The 21,854-nt window shown below is 38.2% G+C and overlaps 1 protein-coding gene across 1 annotated transcript; it reads right to left on the minus strand.

The window, feature by feature from the left end:
- Positions 1 to 2,215: 2,215 nt before the first annotated feature.
- Positions 2,216 to 21,070, minus strand: LOC115433572 (ribosomal protein S6 kinase beta-1-like). Its single transcript, XM_030155052.1, has 16 exons — positions 20,852 to 21,070; positions 19,759 to 19,802; positions 19,347 to 19,467; positions 16,738 to 16,806; positions 14,512 to 14,659; positions 14,314 to 14,371; positions 13,807 to 13,907; positions 12,213 to 12,303; positions 12,031 to 12,121; positions 11,038 to 11,145; positions 9,471 to 9,533; positions 9,311 to 9,388; positions 9,122 to 9,229; positions 7,723 to 7,835; positions 3,992 to 4,804; positions 2,216 to 2,938 (listed from the first exon to the last, which is right to left on the minus strand). Exons 1-15 carry the CDS (start codon positions 20,921 to 20,923, stop codon positions 4,543 to 4,545), a joined length of 1,527 nt encoding a protein of 508 aa, XP_030010912.1. The 5' UTR covers positions 20,924 to 21,070; the 3' UTR covers positions 2,216 to 2,938; positions 3,992 to 4,542.
- Positions 21,071 to 21,854: the final 784 nt, after the last annotated feature.

Genomic DNA, 21,854 nt, shown 5'->3' on the forward strand with positions numbered 1-21,854 from the left:
GAACAGATACGAAGAAGAGCGTCCATTCAAACGTCTGAAACGGCTCATTCAGCTTCACCCGACAGATCGGACCCAGTATCCGACGGTCTGGTTCTCGAATCCTGAACAGGCCAAATAACAAGGCTTAACCCCCCCCCCCCAAAAAAAAACAAACAAACAAAAAAAAACCTCTGGAATGTGATTAGGATGAAGATGGAAGGTCACAGTTTGATGATGGAGACCATGTCATGAAAAACCACTCCTTTGTGAACTGTACCAGGTTAAAACATGAGGATTTCCTTATATGAAAATAAGAATATTTTGTCTGATTATTTAAGGTCTACACGTTTTCATGTGTTTATTTTCTGTGTGTAAAGGCTCTACGTGACAGTAGTTTCATTTGGATTTGGAGGGAAAGGTCAGAAGTTTCTGGAATAAAAACAAAAATATCCAAACTTTTACAGCATCAACTGAACCATGGAGGACACTGTAGAGCACAGGTGTCAAACATGTGGTCCGGGGGCCAAAATCCAGCCCACCAAAGGGTCCAGTTCAGCCCCTCAGATGAACTGGTGAAATGCAAAAATCACACTGAAAATATTAACGATCAAAGATGTTAGAATCATTTTAGGTCAGTTCAATCTAAAGTGGGTCAGACCAGTACAATTCTATCAGAATAAACTATAAATAATGACAACTCCAAATTTTTCTCTTTGTTGTAGTGTAAAAAAAAAGGAAAATTACACAAAAATGTTTACATTTACAGCCTAGCCTTTTGCAAAAAATGTGAAAAACCTGAAATTTCTTAAGAGAAGTCTGTGGAATTTTAACAATATTCTGCCTCTTACTAAATCTGTAAGTTGTGATGCACATGTATAAATGATCAACTTAAGTGTAAAATTGTTAACATTGCACTTTTTTTCTTCAGAATTTTCAGGTTGTTCATATTTATTCATGTTATGTTCAAGTACGGTTTGTAAGTTTAAACATTTTCATTATGGAATTTGACTTTTTTCACTCAAAAACACAGAAAACTTTGGAGTTGACATTATTTCTCAGTTCATATCTTATTATTTCTATTATTTGATTGGTCCGGCCCACCGCAGATCAGATTAGACTGTATGTGGAACTGAAGTGACCTGAATCTGACACCGCTGCTATAGAGTCCAAAAACACCTGATATTGTTTAATATCAATACTTATAGAGTCAGTCTCATATGAACATGCAGCGTGCATGAATAGCAGTTAAGTATTTCTAATATTTTGTTGAAGTTTCCATCTGTGAGAGAAGAAACAACCACACCTGGTTTTACACGTAGAAAATCTACAGGTAGATTCAGGTCAATCACAGGTGTTTTCAGACAGGAAGGGGTTAAATATTAAAAATATACGTTTAAATGACTGATCGCTGTTAAGATTCAGATGCTGGGTGATAAAACACTAATTACTACAATTGTATAGATCTTTAGATTCATGATATATTTTTTTTAGTCATATTCTCTCAAACACCAAAATATTTGAGTGTTTTGTTGTTTTTTTTGTTTTTTTTTTCCTTCTCTAGTGTTTTGTTGTTGAATAAAAACTCAAATTCCAGTTTAATTTTCTTTATTTGGAGTTAATGTTTGATCTGGTTCATTTTACATTGTATTAGTAACATCTTATGTTTTTTATATTGTTGTTTTGCTGTGTCTTTTATATCTCATTTCATCTTTTTTAGTTTAAAATCATAAACGTTACCTCGCATCAAAAATCCTTTAAACTGAAAGAAATAAAGATTTGATGTTTGTCAGAATAATTATGGATAAACTGATATTAAAATGTTTCCTGTGCTTGTGGCTCGACAGAAGCAACACAGCAGCTTTTATAAACGTCATATTGTGGGTTAATTTTCTACATCAGTGTGAAATGACATCAGTTTACTTATTATTAGGGCTGTAAGAAAATATCGGTTCTGCAGTATATCATGATATTTCATTTCACAATACTGCATCGATATTAAAAAGTACTGTATGGATATTTTTAGGTATTTATTCAAATGCAGATATGGCGGAGGTTAATTTTTGTTTTTCTTTTTTGTTTATATTTTATTTCTTCTTATTTCACACTCTTTTGTTCAATAATGTTGGTTCCTTTGTTTGGATTGAACTCAAATCCTGTTCTGATGTTAGTTGTGAACTAATAGAATCTGAACATTTGAACAGGATCTGAAACTGGAATGTCTGTAAAACAGAATTTCAGTTTGAACACAGTTTGAACATTTGCTGATAGAACATTAGATCCTGTTGGGATCAAATACAAATGTGTTTAGGATTTGTGCAGATTTCTGGTGTAATTCAATTCTTCAAGGAAATAAAACTTCCTACTTCATGTTCATAAAAATGCAATGTAATGAGTAAAACTAAAGATGAGTGCATTAGAACGTTCTTGTTAAACTGGTAAATATCTGGATGAAGGTGTTCTGGTTCTTGCATGTTTTCTTCATAGGTTTAACCCGGTCCATTTCCATGAGTCTGTTCCTCCAACATTAAGAGTCTGTGACCGACAACACACGATGCGAAACACAAAGCAGGTAGAAGAGATGTAAAAAAGCATCCAGAATCCAGAAAGCAGCAGCGGTATCTACGCTGGCTTTGCACATTTTGGATGATGTGGACTCAGTGTGTTGAAAACGATGGGTTAAAGAATAACGCTACAGAGGTTGGAGTGACGCACAAAAAGGCATTAGAGTCTGTTTACATTCAGCACAAAGAAACTGCACAGTGTCCATGGACAAACCCCACAGACTCCCACCAATAACAGCAGTGCCTGCACTCGCTATCGATTGTGGTCAAGTGATGCACTCAGCTGAAATTCCACTTCTGTTTATAGCTGCTTTTCCGTAAGTCACACTCCACTCACTCCCCACCACGCACTCCAGTAACAAAGGCAACAGGAGGGTTTTCCCCTGCATCCACCACCACTACTGTGTGTTCACTAGGGCTGTGTATCAGCAAGAATCTGGCGATACGATACATCACAATATATCATGATACTGTTAAAAAGGTAATTTTTTATTGGTTTTGTTTCATTTTTTAAAAGATTATTTCCTGGAAAAATTGAATTACAGCAGAAATCTGCACAAATACTGAACACATTTTAATTTGATCAGAACAGGATCTAATGTTCTATCACAAAATGTTCCTGTGTTCAAACTTATATCATATTTTACAGACATTCCAGTTTCAGATCCTGTTCAAATGTTCAGATTCTATTAGTTCACAACTAACATCAGAACAGGATTTGAGTTCAATCCAAACAAAGGAACCAACATTATTGAATAAAATAGTGTGAAATAATAAATAAAAAAAACAAAAACAAAAATGAACCTCCATAATATCTGCATTTGAATAAATACCTAAAAATATCGATACAGTATTGTGAAATGAAGTATCACGATACATTGCAGAATCGATATTTTCTTACAGCCCTAGTGAACAATAAGAAAATACTGTTTTTGCAATATATCATGATATTTCATTTCACAATACTGTATTGATATTAAAAAGTACTCTATGGATATTTTTAGGTATTTATTCAAATGCAGATATTGTGGAGGTTCATTTTTGGTTTTTTTTGTTTATATTTTATTTATTCTTCTTTCACACTCTTTTATTCAATAATGTTGGTTCCTTTGTTGGGATTGAACTCAAATCCTGTTCTGATGTTAGTTGTGAACCAATAGAATCTGAACATTTGAACAGGATCTGAAACTGGAATGTCTGGAAAACAGAATTTCAGTTTGAACACAGTTGGAACATTTGCTGATAGAACATTAGATCCTGTTGGGATCAAATAAAAATGTGTTTAGTATTTGTGCAGATTTCTGCTGGAATTCAATTCTTCAAGGAAATAATCATTTAAAAAAAAAAAAGTAACAAAAAAAAAAACCTGGCCTTTTTAACAGTATAGTGATATATTGTATGGTGATCCTAGTATTGTGGTTTGTATGGTATCACCAGATTCTTGCCGATACACAGCCCTAGTGTTCACTGTGGGACTGATGTCCAGTAACTGTACAAACCAACAGCACAACCTTCAAACACGAGGTGAAAAGAGTAATTAAAAAGTGGCATCTTGGGGGGAAGGAAGCCAACAGCCCCCTGACCCAAATCCATTTTCAACACAACCATCTGTCTCCTTACGATGGAAGCAACTAGTCGTAAACATGAGAAGTAACATCGTCCAGACTGACGGACAAAGAGCACCAATAAATCACATGATAATGCCAGTAGAGGTCACCAAAAGCAGGCGGTATAGACCACGCCCCCGCTGCCGTCTTTCATTCCACGGCACCTACATTCCTGACTGACCATGGTCCGCGGTCCTGGAGGCGGCGGGCGGAGCCGAGACCAATCGAGAGGCGAAGAGACGAGGAGAAGGCGCTGCTGGAAGAGCTGGTGATCAGCGTTGACAGTGTCAGTTCTTTAAGAAAAAAAAAAAATCTACTAGTCTCTGAAAGGAAAAAGAAAAAAGGAAGAAGAGGAGGAATTGGAAGAGTCCTAGTGCTGGAAGGTGCGCCGAGCGTCATAGGTTCATTCGTAGATGCTCCGGACGCTTCGAGTTCAAAGGGTACGCCTGCTTTTTGTAGGCGTTGATGCCTGACGGCTGGCGGATGGGAAGAGGCGCCGACGCCTCGGAGCTGCCGCCGACGCCGCTAGTGTCCATGTGCTCCACCGATGACACCTCCATGGGTGTTTCCATGGAGACACCGGGAGAGAGCAGAGAGGAGCTCCCGGTCAGCGTGGGACCCCGGGGCCAGCAGTCGCCTCCCGCAAACTTCACCGGACTGTGGAAGACGGTGACAGGAAGAAACAGCTTTGGATGAATATGTAAAAATGTCAGAATCTGGGTTTTTCTTCGCAGACGCAACAGCATCGAAGGCAGATAAACAGAAAATGAGGAGAATCAACAGTAACTGTGTGCATCTCTGTTAGAGGAGTCCATGTGGAATAATCTGGAGCAACACTTAAAAATGGCTTCTTCAATTTGTGCATTGAAAAGGATGTATAAATCCACTATAATAATAAAATATAGAACATTATAGAAGTATGCATAAAATAAGATATTATTGTAGTTAATTGGTTTTCATGATAAGAAGATATTATCACATTTATTGATCATTGTATTTAGAGTAAATATTTAAAGTGCATATAAATATTATAGTTTATATTAAAAAAGGTTGACTATGCAAATCTGATTGTGTGTGAGGTGACTAAAAAAGTGTTTGTATGGATGTTTTGTGTTATTGTAAAAATATACAGAAGAAAATGTGTGTTAAGAAAGCAAAGGAAGCGGATCTAGTTTGATGAGTTTGTAAAAAGGGGGTGGAGTCAATAAGTTATACTTCTGCCCACTCCTTTTCGAGCACAAAAAAATTATTTTTTTGACCATGTTGTATGATTCTTTATCTGATGATTCTATGAGCTTGAAATAAAACTACTACTACTACTATTCTCTGATCTAATAGTTAAAGTTGGTCTGTTGCAGACTTCTTAAGTATGTTCTGTTTTTAATCTTTTTCAAACTGTTTTCCATGTTTTACAGACAGACATGGTAACAGTAATGCAGGGGTGTCAAACATACGGCCCGTGGGCTAAAACTGGCCCACCGAAGAGTCCAATCTGGCCCATCAGTGCAGAATTAGACTGGACGTATTAACAGTCAAGGATGCTGAACTGGTTTTAGTTCAGGTCCACACACAGGCTAATGTGATCTCAAGTAAAATAAGAGTAAAACAACCTAGAAATAATGACAACTCCTGTTTTTTTTCTTGGTTTAATATGAAAAAAGTCAAATTACATTATGAAAATATTTACATTTAGAAATTATCCTTTCACAGTAAAATGTGAATAACATGAATGAATATTAACCTGAAACGTCTTGAGAGAAAGAAGTTGAATTTTACTACTATTCTGCCTGTTCCTAAATGTTTGGTGTATTTGTAGATCCACTGTGATCTGTAAACTGTGTTAATAATCAGCTGAAACATTATATTGTTGATATTGCACATATTTTTCTTAATAAATTTCCTGGCTAAACATAGTTGTTCAGGTTATTCACACTTTTATAATGCAATTGGTTTTTTTTTTACACTGAAACAAAGAGAAAATTGGATTATTATTTATAGGTTATTATACCTGGGATCATTTTATTGGTCCGGGCCTAAGATTAGAGTGGGTAATAGGTGGCCCCTGAACTAAAATGAGTTTGACAACCCTGCAGTAATGAGTCAAAATATACAATTATACATTTCTTTTTATGACTAAACACAAAATGTTCTTGAATAGGGGTGCTAAAACTCTCCAACACATCTTCCCGCCTTCCAAAATCTAAACTAAATGCTTCTATAACTTCGATAAATCAGCCTTGGAAGATTTATTTCATGAATACTATGGGTAATCGACAAAGTGAAATGAACTAACGGAGCCTAAACCCTCTGAAAAGCAACGCAAAATCTGGACATCCCACGTATTCTGACCCATATGGAAACAGTCTTTTCCATTTGTTTTCCCTGGTGTCTGTACTACAGGTTAATCAACGTGTTTTTCAAGACCAATATCAATACAGATTATTAGTTAAAATAATTAGACCATGAACAGATATTTGGAACACATCCACACACACACAGTAATAATTAAAGTCTCTTAGATTTAGAAAAACGTTTGGACCTCCTGAAAATCTAAGATTGGAATCATCTGTTGTAGACCTCTGAGTCGGGTCAGACTATTTAAGTCAGGCCCTTGTGGTTTTTTAGTTTCTTTTACAGACAAAACAGAATGATAGAGGTTCACACAACGTACGGTGTAAACATGAGGAGATATAAAGAATGAAGTGGCAACGAATGAGTAGATGTTCAAAAATGTGTTCCCATGACAAAGTGGTCGAAATCATCCCTGAAACTGACAATGAAAAGAAACGAAGAGTCAAGAGTTTTGCATCGAGCTGAACTTTTAAGTCGAGGGTTCGAGGAGGAAATCTGGGAATATTCAATAACCATAAACGCAGAAGTTTGGATCCAATATTTGTTCCTAGAAAACCAGTCAAACCCTGGTCTGTTCCCTTGTGTCTCAAAAAAACCCCAAAAAAACATGATTTGTAGAGCTTTTCTTACCTGCACTCGGCCATATGTGCTGAGGGATCAAACAATAATTACTGCAATTGTGACAGATTTTTACATTTATGACCTATTTTTCTTTAGGTACATCCTCAGCTGAAACACCAAAAATATTTGAATGTTTTCTTGTTGAATAAGAACTCAAATTACAGTTTAATTTTCTTTATTTGGAGTTAATGTTTGATCTGGTTTGTCTTTTACATTGTTGTCATTATTTTCATCTTCTATTTTTCATATTGTTTAGCAACAACGAAAAGAGACGTAAAAGCATCCAGAATCCATAAAGTGGTCTGTTCCCTTGTGTCAAAAAACACGATTTATAAAACTTTTCTTTACACTCAGCCACACTGTGATAATATTTTGATCATTTGTTCGAACTTTGGTCCAAGATGCTCCTAATTCATCCTGTTTACAGAGGATGTCTAGTAAAAACTCACACTAAGTATCTAATGTCTCTATTGTACAAACAAATGGACAGTTCTACCCACGGCTACTTGGGAAACGAACTCTTCTGACAAAGGCCTTTTATAAACGGAGCAGTGACCGGCGGCCTTAAAAAGAACCAGATGAACCAGCGGAAACTCTTTTACCTCACAGGTGTTCTGGGGCTTCCTGGGAACTTCCGTGGTGAGCGGACCTTTGGCTCAAAGGAGAACTTCTCTTTGACGTTTTCCAGCACAGATGGGGCTACATATGTGAAACCCTGCGGAAGAAGTGGGGGGACAGAAACAAAAGGAGGCATCTGAGTGGTACCTCGTTCCAAAAACAACCCACAGCTGATGATGAGCAATGAAACGCTGAGTAAACCAGATCATGCAATGTGGTGAAACAGTGAGTGAAGCTTCCAGGAAAAGGACCAGGACTCAACCAGATGGGATGCATTAGCTGATTCTCGTAAGGCATAGTTGTTGAAAAGGCAAAAAAAAAAAAAAAACCTTTGGCCCAGAGCTTGTCTGTTTTTGTATGTTTGTTTGCAGACTAGACACAAACGGACAAGGACCAGAACAAATGTCATCGTGCTCAATTGAAACCTTCTGTCTTTACTTTTAGATGACCGAAAGTTTGGGAAACAAACCAATATTCAAGTTCAAAGAAGATTAACAAAATTTTAACTGTCAATGAAAAACTGATTACAGTGTGAAAAGAACTGATGACAAAAGCAAAACTACCGAACCCTTGATCAGCAGAACAACACATCCACAGCTTATAATGCTGCCTTCACATGCTATGGGAATTATGGTAAATACTAGTTGCAAACTCAAAAATTGCACATGAATGCCCCCTCACGTTATATTTTCCACTGGAGAACTGGGGGAAAAAATTTTGATCCACAAGCTGCTGAGATGAAAATAACCTTTGACCTTTTCAACATGGCGGAGACCAACGAGGGATTCACGGCCAATGATAAACAATGCTTTTATTAACGTTCTGCTGCAGTTAGCTGATGATTTTACATATTTATAGTATACACAATTCGCAAAAAATAAAAAATAGGACCAATGTCCCTGTATCTCATCGGCATGTTCTATGAAGAACTAGAATATGCAAGGTTGTCAGGTTCTGTCGCATTCACTGGAGGTTCACTCATCTAATTAAATTAAAGTCCACATATAACTTCCAATCAGTGCTCAGTACTAACGATATCAATATCTGTAACCATTTCCATGTTATAAACCATCAAAATATAGACCATTATAAATAAAGACAAATATAAAATATTTCAAAAATTCATCAAAAACCCAAAAATCTAAAATTCTCAAAACTGTGAATAAAACTTTTTGCTAAAAATTACAAAAATAAATTGCTGTATCAGATAAATTAACATGTCCAGAACAAGTAGCACGTCACAATAAATTGTTGGTCAGCCATTTTTCATTTCACTATGACAAGAAAAGCACTTGAACACAACGCAGTTGTAATTTCAAATTCCCAAATGTAAAGGAGCATCTTCCCGACAGCACCTGAAGGCAGCATGAATTCATGACCTACCAGGAAGACTTGATTGGCGCTCTCGCTGAGCGTGGAGTCGTCGGGGCTGTCCACCGGCGTCTGGCTGGTGAACTTGGAGTCAAACTGACTGACGTCATCTGCAGATTGCTGTGGAGAGGAAGAAGCAGGTGAGTGAGCGATTGACCTGACAACACAGCAGAGGAAGCGGACGTTAAAAGACCAACTCACCAGAAAGGGTTTAAACGGAGGCTCGACTTTACGGGCGAGGAGGTCGTCCCAGTTTATATGTCTGAAGAACGGGTGAGCCTGAGGAGCAGGAGCAGGATGATGAATCTGTCCTAAAGTGAAGCAGTGATCCAAAAACTCAACAGTGTTTCAGTGTTTTTACCTGGACCTCAGCTGAGTCTCCTGGACCAGCTCCCAGTCGCAGCGAGGCGTTTCGTTTCAGCAACTGAAACAGAAAAGATTCACACATGGATGAGTTCGTTCTGCTGCTGTCGGTTTGAGATTCAACTAGAGCGGAGGTGTCAAACTCCTTTTAGTTCAGGGGCCACATACAGTCCAATATGTACACCCACAGTCAATGAAAACTTTGAGACCATATTTTTCGAGATAATTTTTATTTTGAAACCCTAAACTGGAATTTTTTCATATGAATCATTTGTTTGGGATATTGGCATACAGAAACAAAAATCTAAAGTTTCAAGAAGAATTTCAAAACACAAAACTTAAAAGAAAATGGCACCTGCCAAACACACAGTCCCAACAGTAGTGGTCCTGGTCGGCAGTCGTCCCTCTCTCTCTCCCTGGTCTATGCTCAACAGAGCCTGTGGTAGTTGTGGCGTTCAACCAGGTTTCTGATTGTGGGTTGGGAACAGCCCATCCATAGGCCTGGCTATATCAGTGAATAAGTAAGTAAGTAACTAAGTACATTTTATTTATAGAGCACTTTTCACAGACAGCGTAGCTCAAAGCGGCCTCCACCATACCCAGTGCCAACCCGCAGACGTTGTTCAGGTGACAGACGTAGCATGATGCCGTTCACCGGACTAACAGTGGTGTCCTTTTTTGGGCCTTTATATAGGCCTTCCAAACCAATCCTCAAATTATGCACAGACCCACTGAGTACTGCTCAGTGTGTATTTGGTCCACTTTTGCAAAGAGACCAACCCATGTGCAATGAACAGTGACAACATGACAACTGATCATTATCTGAACTACCCCAGCACTAAGACAGCAAGAAATACACAAGGAGTAATTACACCCCCCTACAAGTAGAAATATGCAGACATTTACACCTCAAAGTTTCTATTGACTGTCAGTATAGAATAATGACAATTACCAATAAATGTCAACTCCAAACCTTTCTCTATGTTTTAAAGTGGAAAACGTAAAATTACATGATGAAAATGTTTACTTCTGTGAAGTATCCTTTAAAAATTGTGAATAACATGAACAACTTGGAATTTCTTGACAAAAAAAGTGCAATTTTAACAATATTATACCTCAGTTTATCATTTACACATGTACATTACAACTTACAGATGACTGGATCTACAAATACACAAAACATTTAATAACAGGCAGAAAATTGGTACAATTACACTTAAGACATTTCAGGTTGTTCATATTTGTTCAGGTTATTCACACTGTCTACAAAAGGATAGTTTGTAAATGTAAATATTTTCATAAAATTTTAGTTTTTTTTACACTATAACAAAGACAAAATTTGCAGTTGTCCTTATTTACAGGTTATTATGATAGTATTTTACTGGTCTGATCCACCTTAGATCATATTGGTCTGAATGTGGAACCTGAACTAAAATGATGGTTAATATCTTCAGTGTAGTTTCTGCATTCCACAAATTCATCCCACAGGCCAGATTAGGTCCATTTTGGCCTGTGGGCCGTACGTTTGACACCCTTGAACTAGTGCAAGAACTTTAAGTGCTCACCTTCTTCAGGAGGTCTCTGGCTTCCTGTGTGAGGTAAGGTGGAAGGCTGAGTTTGCATTTCAAGATTTTATCAATCGTCTTCTTTCGGTTTTCACCAGTGAACGGAGGCTGAGAGAGAAAAACAGAAACAAATTAGAAAAGCACTCAGAGAGTGCAGACCTCCGCCAAGGCAGATCAGTCCCCCCCACCAAAATTTAATCATGTTTTTTGTGCCAGTATCAACATTTCCTGAAAATTTCATCCAAATTTGTCCATAATTTTTGAGTTATCTTTCTAACAAACAAACCCCAATGAAAACATAACCTCCGCCGTTCTTTGGTGGAGGTAATTATGAGAAACTTCTACATGAATCATGTCCAGATTTGAGGAATTTGTCACGCATGTCTTTTTTTCTCTGTTCTTCTTTGTTTTGAGACTCACTCTTTTATTTCTTTGCTAACTGAATGACCCCTCTTCTTCTAAAATACCCCAACTCTGCTCTGACTTTTAAGGATGCACAGATTCCTTCCATGAACGTGGATCTGGATGATCTTTTTTTTTTATCTTTATTTAACCAAGAAGTCCCACTGAGATTAGAAATCTCTTTTGCAAGGTAGACCTGGCCAAGGTATCAGCCATACATACACAAAACTATATAAAACACATGCATGATACACAATGAACAATAAAAGAATAACAATTATTCAACCATAATGGCCTCAAGAAAAACAGTGACATTTCTCCTTCACTGTATTCTCCATGATACTTCTAAAATCATTAACAGAAATGAATGTTTGTAGTTGAAGAGTTTTTTGCAGATTACTCCATGACCATGGTGCATGGTTTACATCTTCTGAATTGAAAAAACCAACTGAATGACACTAGATTCCTTGAGGTTTTATGGAACATTGTAGTAATAATGTGCTGAAGTGTGGATGTGAATGTGGTTGTTGTCAGCGGTGGTGCTGTGTTCAACATGTTTGCTTCCTTTGGTATTGATTGCTGTGGACTTACTGCTCCTGTCAGCATGTCATACATGAGCGCTCCCAGACTCCACCAGTCCACCGCTCGGTTGTGTCCGCTACGCATCAGGATCTCTGGAGCCCTGAGGACGACATGAAGGAGAACATGATACAGCAGCAGCATAACACAGCGGACAGAAGGCACTGAAATGAGACCAGCCCTGTGTGACGTACATGTATTCGATGGTTCCACAGAAGGTGTGGGTCACGGTTCCATCGTGGATGGACTCTTTGCATAGACCAAAGTCTGTCAGTTTCACGTGTCCTGGAAGGTTGTAGAGGGAGACGAAGTCAGAAAATGAAAACAACGTTCTATGTCGGTGTGTTTACATGCACATCTAGTCAAGCAACAACTGTAGTTTGACTGGACCAGGAGTGTCAAACATACGGCCCTCGGGTCAAAACTGGGGTTCGAAAGGGTTCGATCTGGCACGTGGTGGGATGAATTTATAAAATGCAAAAATTTCGCTGAAGATATTAACAATCATTGATGTTAAAATCATTTTAGTTCAGGTTGCACATTCCTATTTTATTTCCCAAAGGTTTTTTTATTTCATTGTGTTTTATTTTTATTTATCTTGATCTTATTTACTTATCTTTTTACTTATCCTTGCTGGTATACTGGTGAATGGCAGAACACTGAGCACATTTTTGTCTTGACACTCGATCGAGTACCTGCCCGTCAGGTTCAATGTGTGTTTGGAAATGGAATGCCAAATGCAATCATTTTCTCTGCAAAACAAATCTACCCGCAGGTATAAATAAAGTAACCTTGATTCAAAGCAATATCATCTCAGGTGGGTCAGACCAGTGAAACAATAACATAATAACCTATAAATAATGACAACCCCAATTTTTTTTTCTTTTAGTGTAAAAAAATATAATTAAATTGCAATGTCTAAATTTACAAACTGTACTTTCACAAAAAATGTGAATAACCTGAACAAACATGAACCTCAAATGTCTTAAGAAAAATAAGCACAACTGTACCAATATTCTGACTGTTATTAAATGTTTTACGTATTCGTAGATCCACTGTGATCAGTAAATTGTAATGTACATGTGTAAATGATAAACTGAGGCAGAATATTGAAAAAATTTGACCTATTTTTCTTTAGACATTTCAGGCTGTTCATATTCACATTATTTTGTAGATTTTCATAATGTACTGTTATTTTTTCACTGTTATTATTTTACTAGTCCTGCTCCCTAGAGATCATAGTGGGTTGTAAGTGGCCCCTGAACTAAAATGAGTTTGACATCCCTCTAAAATGGTCTAAAATGTTCAATTGTTCTGTCGTCTTGGTCTACACGCAGAGGAGTGAAATCGATTTGTTGTTGAAATCATGTCTCTTCTGCTTCGACAGGTGGTGATATTCACTCTTTCAGCTTGTTAAACTACGCCGTCACAGACAGAACAGTCAACCAAATCATCAACCCAGAGGGTAAACTGGAACCACAGTGGACGTTGTAAATTTGTATCATCATACTTTTCGTACAGATGAGATGAATGCTACTCGACCTCCATTTTAGGATTTAGGTCATAACACCTGGTCTGGGTCCAGTCTGACTGGTCTGTTTACATGCACTAGCTGATCTACTTTAACCACATTATCTATTTAAACTTTCGATTTCATATTTACATGTATTTCTAAAGTCCAGTTTTAGTCAGATTAATGCAATAATTAGTTTTTTTAAGTGTCACGTAAACAGACTGACTGTCTAGTTTCTCTGTGAACAATATTTATACAGGTTTCCTCCACGGTACCGTTGTTGTTGAGCATGATGTTTTCAGGTTTCAGGTCTCTGTAGATGATGCCTTTCTGGTGCAGGTGCCCCAACGCCATTGAGATTTCAGCCAAGTAGAAACTGAAAACACAAAAAAAAGCACAACTCAGATCCAAGTTAGCAAGTTTTCTTTTAAATTCATATGTGTTTCTCTGCTACCGGTCACTGATTTCAGGTATTCATAACATGTACACCCTCATAATGTCCCTTTAATGTGGCAGCTCCTCTGTTATATAAATGCTGTGTTCTACTCATGCAGCTTATTCCGGTAACTTTAGAAGTCTTTATTTGCGGAACACCCTGGTCCATGCAATCATCACAGGCTGTGTTTAGAAAACAATAGAACAAGTACTTTGAGTTGTCCCTGTTCCTCACGCTGTTGGAGGATTCTAGCGTGACACATCGGGGCATTTATTTGGACTTTATTCCATTTTTTGTTCTTCACGCGTCCCTGTCAGTGACCAGAGCTGGAGACAAACTGATTTACCACGCCGTGTCCTCCATGAAGATGCCCTCTCGTTCCAGTTGCATAAACAGTTCCCCACCTGCAGCAACAAGGACACACAAAACCAGAGTCCACATGTGAAATAGACACCCGTATTTTCACTGCGAGAGGCGATGACGGACGCTCGGTGGATGTTTCTAACAGTCGAAGTGTGTGTTTGGTTGGGAAGGCGACGCTCACCGCTCAGATACTCCAGGATGAGGTACAACTTTCCCCCCGTCTGGAAGGCGTAGATGAGGTCCACGATGAAAGGATGCTTCACCTCCTCCAAAATGTTCCGCTCAGCTTTGGTGTGTGCTGTGTCCTTTGCATTACGCACAATCATAGCCTGACAGGAAATAAACAGATAAATGAACAAAAAAAAAGCAGGGTTTGGGGTGAAAACTAGTCCCGTTTCATCAGAGCAGGAACCAGGACGTCAGAGCAGTAGCTGGAGTAAAGTCTCATTAAGCCAATGAACACAGTCATTACCCAAAACCTCAGCGTTTGGGGAATATGAGCTGTCTGGAAGCAGCTCTGTGTCGGCAGCAGAGACCAGGCCAAGCCGAACAGAAGCAGCAGGTCTGAGGTTTCAGCGCTGACTTTATTTTGGGTGGTCTGCCCTTAACGTCTGAACACATCAGTTTGTCACCGCGACGCAGTGAAAACAGAGTTAAAGATGTGTTCAGAGTGGAACAAACGGCACTCGGTGGACGTCACATGGTGCTGCATTCAAGGACTTTTCAATGGGGTGGGGATAAAACAATACAGTTTTTTTGTCTTTTGGGTTTGTATTGTCAACATTATGAGCTAAAGCTTTTCAATAAGTGTTCAATGTGTTTTAGTAAACTAACTCATGGGTAGTTTGATGTTGAAAATGTTGAGAGAAGCAAAACATCCTGCTACTTCAATCCCCGAAATCCTGTGCATTATATATAAATCTATCTAGAGCTGCAACCGATTGATCGACTCAAAGTGATCAAAAAAAAAATCATTCAACCCCAATTCTCCTGAATCAAAGCTTTGTTTCCTTCATTTCTCTGCTGTTAAACATTGGTTCCACTGTTGTGTTTCACACGGACGCTTATTGTGACGCACAAAGAAGCTTCAGCTCAGGAAAACTGCAACAGAATATTTCCCTTCAATCAATTTGAGTCGATTAATCAAATTGGGACTTTTTGCATTGACTTGAAGCACCTAGTCGATTAATCGGTTGCAGCTCTAAATCTATCGACGATAATTGTTAGACAATTGGTATAAATTCAATTTGAGCTACATCGACCTGATAGTGGCAGAATAATGGTCAGAGAACCAACTTTTCCCACAGAACTCCAAATGGACATTTGTAAGATGATCAATATGAACCAAATTTGATCTCAATCAGCCTATTATTGCTCAATTTATGTCCAAAAAACTGATTTTCAACTAAAGCGCCCCCATTTGGATGACTTATATTACTCATAGAGAAACTGAAATCCATAGGGTTCTTCCACTAGGGGTCCACTATGTTGGTTATCAAGGAGAAGAAATCCAACCAAATATGTCCTAGTTATCGCCTTCACACCAAGGAGATGCGGCGGCAATCAGGGTAAAACCATTAAACTCGATCTCGAAGATATAATGTCTTTACAATTTTTTAAATAATAATAACGATAATTATAATAATGTGACATTTCTCCATATTAACTAATAATTTCTTATTAATCGGGACATTTTGGTCTATTTTATTAGACTAAAATGAGTTAAGCTGTCATCTAACAGGACTTTTACAGTCGCATTAATAAATACAGATGCATTAAAAAAAATTAACCTATGTCACATATTTTATCAAAGGCTCAAAAAAAAGACAAATCTGAAAAATCATAGTTTTATTCCATGTATGTGTTTCATTTCATTTTGGTATCTTGTCTCCTTTACCAACATTCACATATACCATTATTTACAGCTAATTAATGACAAATGACAGGTAGCAGGTAGCTAAATAATCAAGGCTGCACATCAGACTGTAAGTAAATAAAGATGTTTTGATAGATTATAATCCTTAACTTCACTTTACAGTAGTCAGCTAGGTAATGTGAAGCTACGCAACAGTGCAGCAAATTAGACTTCGGGGTTTCTTTTTGGTTCGTCCTACTTTTCCAAATAACTTCCTATTTGTAAACAGTGGTAAATTAGTTGTAAAATATCCATAAATAAATATTACTAAACACAATGTTAATAAAGTGTCTCAAGCTTGATTTCTGTCTGCGCCAAGCCCTAAATTTTCACCAGCATTGGAAGTGAAGACATCTCCCAACACCTATCATTTTATAGTCGTGACTGAGATCCATGGTGACAAAAACAAATTCTAGTACATCCAACAAATGCATTTACAGGTAATGTATCAACATCCAAAAAATCAGGACTGAACACAGCAGATTCACTCACCTTCTTTAAAACTTTCATGGCAAATATCTTCCCAGAGGTGGAACCTGAAACCTTACGAACTTGAAACACCTGGAAAAAGAAATTTATAATAAAAAGCACAATAACATTTAGTCACCTTGTCTAAGAGTATAAACTGCAGTCAAAAATGCTTCTTTCACTGCATAGATCAAACTTTTCCCCTTGTACAGTAGGTATATAAATACACGTGAAAATTGTAGTTATTGTTCTACATTCATGACATACTCTAATTTGGAACAGAGCCTGTGTAACGTATTCTTCTAACCACCAAACCTGACAAAGGTCACAGAGTCTAAAAATGACCTTTAAAAAACACCAAAGCACATAAATAGAGGTGAGTTAAGTGTCATCGACAACTGTGTTCATTCTGTTTGTTGCCTGATTCAGACTGTGTTGAGTGTCTGTCTATACACCCGTGTAATCCCTCAAGGACTGTTTGCATCTGTTTTAGAGCCATGGAGCTTAAAGCCCGGGCCAAAAAATATAACCAGCAAGAACATCAAAACACATGACGCTGCATTTCAAAAATACAGATACTTTGTGTTGCTGAGAAATTCCCAAGTGGCAGAAAATCACTTCTTAGTCATCTGTCTCGCAAAGTGTTGGCAAAGTAAAAAATGTTTCCAAATTTACTGTGATCTGCATTTTCTTTTCCTTGGAAAAGAGCACCTCTGAACGTTTCCACAACCCAACGGGTCAGAAGAACCAAAACACCAAAATATATTCATATGATTACAACAGATTTATCAGTGAATGCACAACTTTAAAGTCTTAACACAGATATATTTTTAATCATTTTTATTGGTTAGTCTTTTTTAGCTCAAACAAAAAGCAGTTTGATATAATTTACCTACTCCTTTACATGTCTTTATACAATATGTCTTATATCATCTATACTGCAGTATTTGGGGACAAAACAATAACTTTGTTGGTATTCTTCATTAGTATTTTCACTTCCTGGAAAATACTAAAATAATGTGATGATTCATCCAAACATCATGTACTGGTTTTGCATCCATTAATTAATAAAGTCCAGTGGGGGAAACTAGGAACCGGAAATCAGTTCAGGGTCATCACTTGGCCTTTTTCACACCTTGTATGAATGTGAATCCTGCCTGATCTGATCACATGTGGGCACTCTAAGGCCTGGTGTAAACACACTGAGATGTAGTCGCTCTAGGACGTACATGTCCACATTGTCCAATCGGTCTTAACTCGGAAGCTTCCTGGGACAGACTGACAGCTGCTTAGACCAATGTTATTTCTGATAAATCGTATCCACACTCTGGGATCTGTTCTGTCACAATAAGGAAACAGAGCAATACATTTATTTATGGCTAAAAAAAACGCTGGTCCTATGTTGCATACTCAGAAGTTCACAGATGGTTAGTGTCTCATTCTGAAACCAAATGCAGCCTGAGCTAAAATCCAAAGCATATCAAAACAGTTCTAACCCCAAAAAGATCTCTGTGTGAAGGTGCTACGACCTGCATCTACTAAACAACCAACAGCAACTTAACATAAAATGAGATGAATGAATGCAACAAATACAACTTCTAACCTCTTTCTTTGTACAACTGCCATCAAAAGTTGGACTCTCGTTCAACTGATTCCTCATTCTCCTCCTTCAGATCATTTGGATGCTCATAAACACCACTTTTATAGCCATACGATCAATATCTTAACTTTAACGTTAACTACTGTGGCATTGGAAGTCGACCTTTGTTGATGATATTAAGACCAACTATAAGACTCTGAAACCTCACAATCTGAAAAGACCAAAGAAAAACTCAGCACTTCCACAACACCATAGTAAAGAAAATAAAAACACCGCAGGGCATTTTTTCCTCCACAAGGAAATAAAATAAATAGAGTTTGCATATTCTAGTAGAAATTCATGCATATATCTTACAAAGGCAGCCTGTTGGACTTCAAATGAATCCTTAGGCGATGTTTTACACTGTAGAGCGGCTTTATTTGCATACAGAGTGGGAACGTGGTTTCCAATCACTACTGATCACTGGAGACTCTTGTGGAGATGCATTTGAATGTCCAACATGAACAAACACACTTGGAGGCAACCATTTGTGAGGAGATCAGCCAGGATGCATGTTCATGTCAGATCTGGGCCTGGGTCACTGGTCCACAGGTGGAATGGACCAATCTGAGCACACAAGGTTCTTCAAGACTATTTTTTTTAATTTAGTCCCAGACAACTCACCCTCCATCAACTGCTACAGGGTGTTTCATCAAACAACAGTTCTGTTGTGTTGATGTTTTGTATAAAGAATGATAGCTTTTATAGACGATAACTTCCAAGTGTTTACACATCTTGCAAAAGCCTCTTTCCAGTAATTTTGATACTAAAAATTCCCCACCCATTCCGATTTTAAAGCCACTTACAATGTCCTCCCACACATACTGGCAATCATTTGCAATGAGGGAGCACAAAGCAGATCTCACGCCAAGAAAACAAATGACGGGAATGCCCTTCCCATGAAAGACTATTACTCTTCAGGACATTTTCACAGCCAAAAAAACATGTTGTATTACAGATGAAGTGCACACACGGACAGGAAACAAATGCTCACCTTTCCATAACCACCTTTTCCAAGAACTTTGAGCAGCTCAAAGCACTCAGGCCGGATCTGCTCCGTTCCCTTGTTCACACTGTTCTCCGAAATCTCAAACTTCTCACAGTCATCCATGTTACTGGCAAAACAAGAGCAAACAAAGAGGGAAGTGAGAAATAAGGGAACACGTGTTTATGGCATGAACTCTACATGTTTACACATGATCATAGATCAGATTCATGGGGAAATCGCCTATGAAACTGATCTGCAATTCAATAGTGTATTCAATAAGAAACCCAGTCTCTAAAGGGTGTTTGACTGTGTTTACAGACTCTTTAACCTTATGAACTTACACTAATGAGCTGCTGGGACAAAGCTTTGTCATTTATTGTCACAATAATGACCTGGTAAAAATAAAGCTTGTACTCACAATTCAAAGCCACTGCATTGGTCCATGTATTCACTCAGCTGGCCCTGAAAACACAGGAAAACAGAAAGTCTCAGGACAAAGAACTTAAGTACAGGTTTGTTTTAAATAAAGTTATATAATGTCACAACAATGCGAGCACTTTAATAACCTGTTACTGGGTCCTACTTCTGCTAAAATGATAAAGGTAATTAGCAAACATCCCCAAAACTGACATTTACACACGTTTTAGTTGACATTAGTAACATTGCTTCAGGTAGTCAGTATGTATAGGTACAGGCAGCTAAATATTCAAGACCAAGCACCAGACTTTAAGTAAATAAAGAAGTTATTATAGATTCTAATCCTTGACTTCACTGTACATTAGCTAGTTAGCTAACAGTGGAGCTAGCAAACAACACGGCTAATTAGACTTCGGTGTTGTATTTTGTTCGTCTTCCGTTCCCATGTAAACTCCCACTCATTAACAGGATTACATTAGCTGGGAATCCCCATGTATTGTTTCTGTGAGGAGTTCAGATCACCTCCAGTCCTGACAGTGGAATGCCCATGCAGTCTGGAGGACACAAACACTGACTCCATTATCGGACAGGCAGCTAAGCCGACTACATAAGTTACTCTCGTGTATATTCTTGTATTTTGTGATTTTCTTTTGGCCACTTCTTATCTATAACACACCATTTAACATCTGAGTATTTGCGCTTAATCTCCATAAAACACAGTGACCGCTGACCACTGCAGTAAGTGGCTGGTGTGTGACTAGTTAAAGTTCCATCCACTGGGAAAACACCGGCTGTTCACGTACATGTACGAACACTGTGAACGCGTCTATGCTAACTCGAAAATTCAACTTCTATTCTAAGATAATATGAACATTTAGAAATGTGAAACTTCTCATGTGGAAACTTCGAATGTGGAACTTCTCGGGTGTGCAGTGTAATTTGCGTTTTCGGGCACCAACAGATTCCGCGGGAACGTGATGAAGCTCCACAGACAAGGGTTTGTCCGATAATGGGTGCATGCACCACAGCTAGCAACGCAGGCCCGTTAGCGGCTACCCGGCTAACGGCGGCGTTAGCCTCTGCTCCGGACTCACCCCGTCCTCCAGTTCGTCGTCCGAGACATTCTCATCCGGTTGATCCAGGTCGATGTCAAAAACCCCGGCCATTTCCGCGGTCCTTCACTCAGCGTTTAGTCAGAAAACCGAGCCCCGCTCCCCGCCTCATGGGACAGCCATCACCGCTCCAGCCGGCTACAAACAGCATGGGCTAGCATCCGGCTAACCAAAACAACACGGAGGACCGGGAGGGAAGCAGCCGGGCAGCCCCTCCCTCAGCCCGCAGAGGGGAGGGGGGACGGGGGGTCACTGGGGGGGTCACCGGGGGACAGGCAGGGAACGGATCCAAATGGAAATGTGAAGGATGTGCGATACAATGAAGAAGATATGCATGTTTAATGAAAGATCCACAGGCCCAGAGTCAGACTGAGAGAGCAGCAGACCACATGTGTGATCTGGAAAGAAAGAAAGAAAGAAAGAAAGAAAGAAAGAAAGAAAGACAGACAGACAGACAGACAGACAGACAGACAGACAGACAGACAGACAGACAGACAGACAGAAAGAAAGAAAGAAAGAAAGAAAGAAAGAAAGAAAGAACATTTATTTATTTAGTTAGTTAGTTAGTTATTGAAGAAAAGGAGGAAAAATGCATATTAATTAACATTTTTTAAAAAAAGTAAATATGCCAGATTAGAGCCTAAGTATAAAAATCAGTAAATCACTAAAGAGTTTTACTTTAATGTAGATATTAAATGCAAACTTATATGTATTGGAGAAATAAGCTTTATTTGAATAAATAACTGCAAAACTCAGCTTTGTCAATGGTGACCAACTAATAAATCAGGAACATCCAATGTTGAAAAGCAGTGATCATAAAAAAAACAAACGAAAATATAGAAAGAAACAGAAACAGAGCTGTTATATTGAATTTCTACAGAAAATTCTGTGTAGTCTGATTATTATTTCCAAATCTGTATTTTAAATCAATATTAAAGCTCCAGTCATATGCTTAGATATTCATTTCAGTAGTTAAATGTAGAGA

The sequence above is a fragment of the Sphaeramia orbicularis genome, chromosome 14, assembly GCF_902148855.1.
Source record: "Sphaeramia orbicularis chromosome 14, fSphaOr1.1, whole genome shotgun sequence".
In the NCBI taxonomy this organism is placed as follows: Eukaryota; Metazoa; Chordata; class Actinopteri; order Kurtiformes; family Apogonidae; genus Sphaeramia; species Sphaeramia orbicularis.

Coding starts and splice junctions, on each gene's coding strand:
- LOC115433572 (XM_030155052.1), bottom strand. CDS start 20,923: ATGGCCGGGGTTTTTGACATCGACCTGGATCAACCGGATGAGAATGTC. Junction 13,908..14,313: donor TTCATGGAGGACACGGCGTG/GTAAATCAGTTT, acceptor TTGTGTTTTCAG/TTTCTACTTGGCTGAAATCT. Junction 12,122..12,212: donor TGTGGAACCATCGAATACAT/GTACGTCACACA, acceptor TGTCGTCCTCAG/GGCTCCAGAGATCCTGATGC.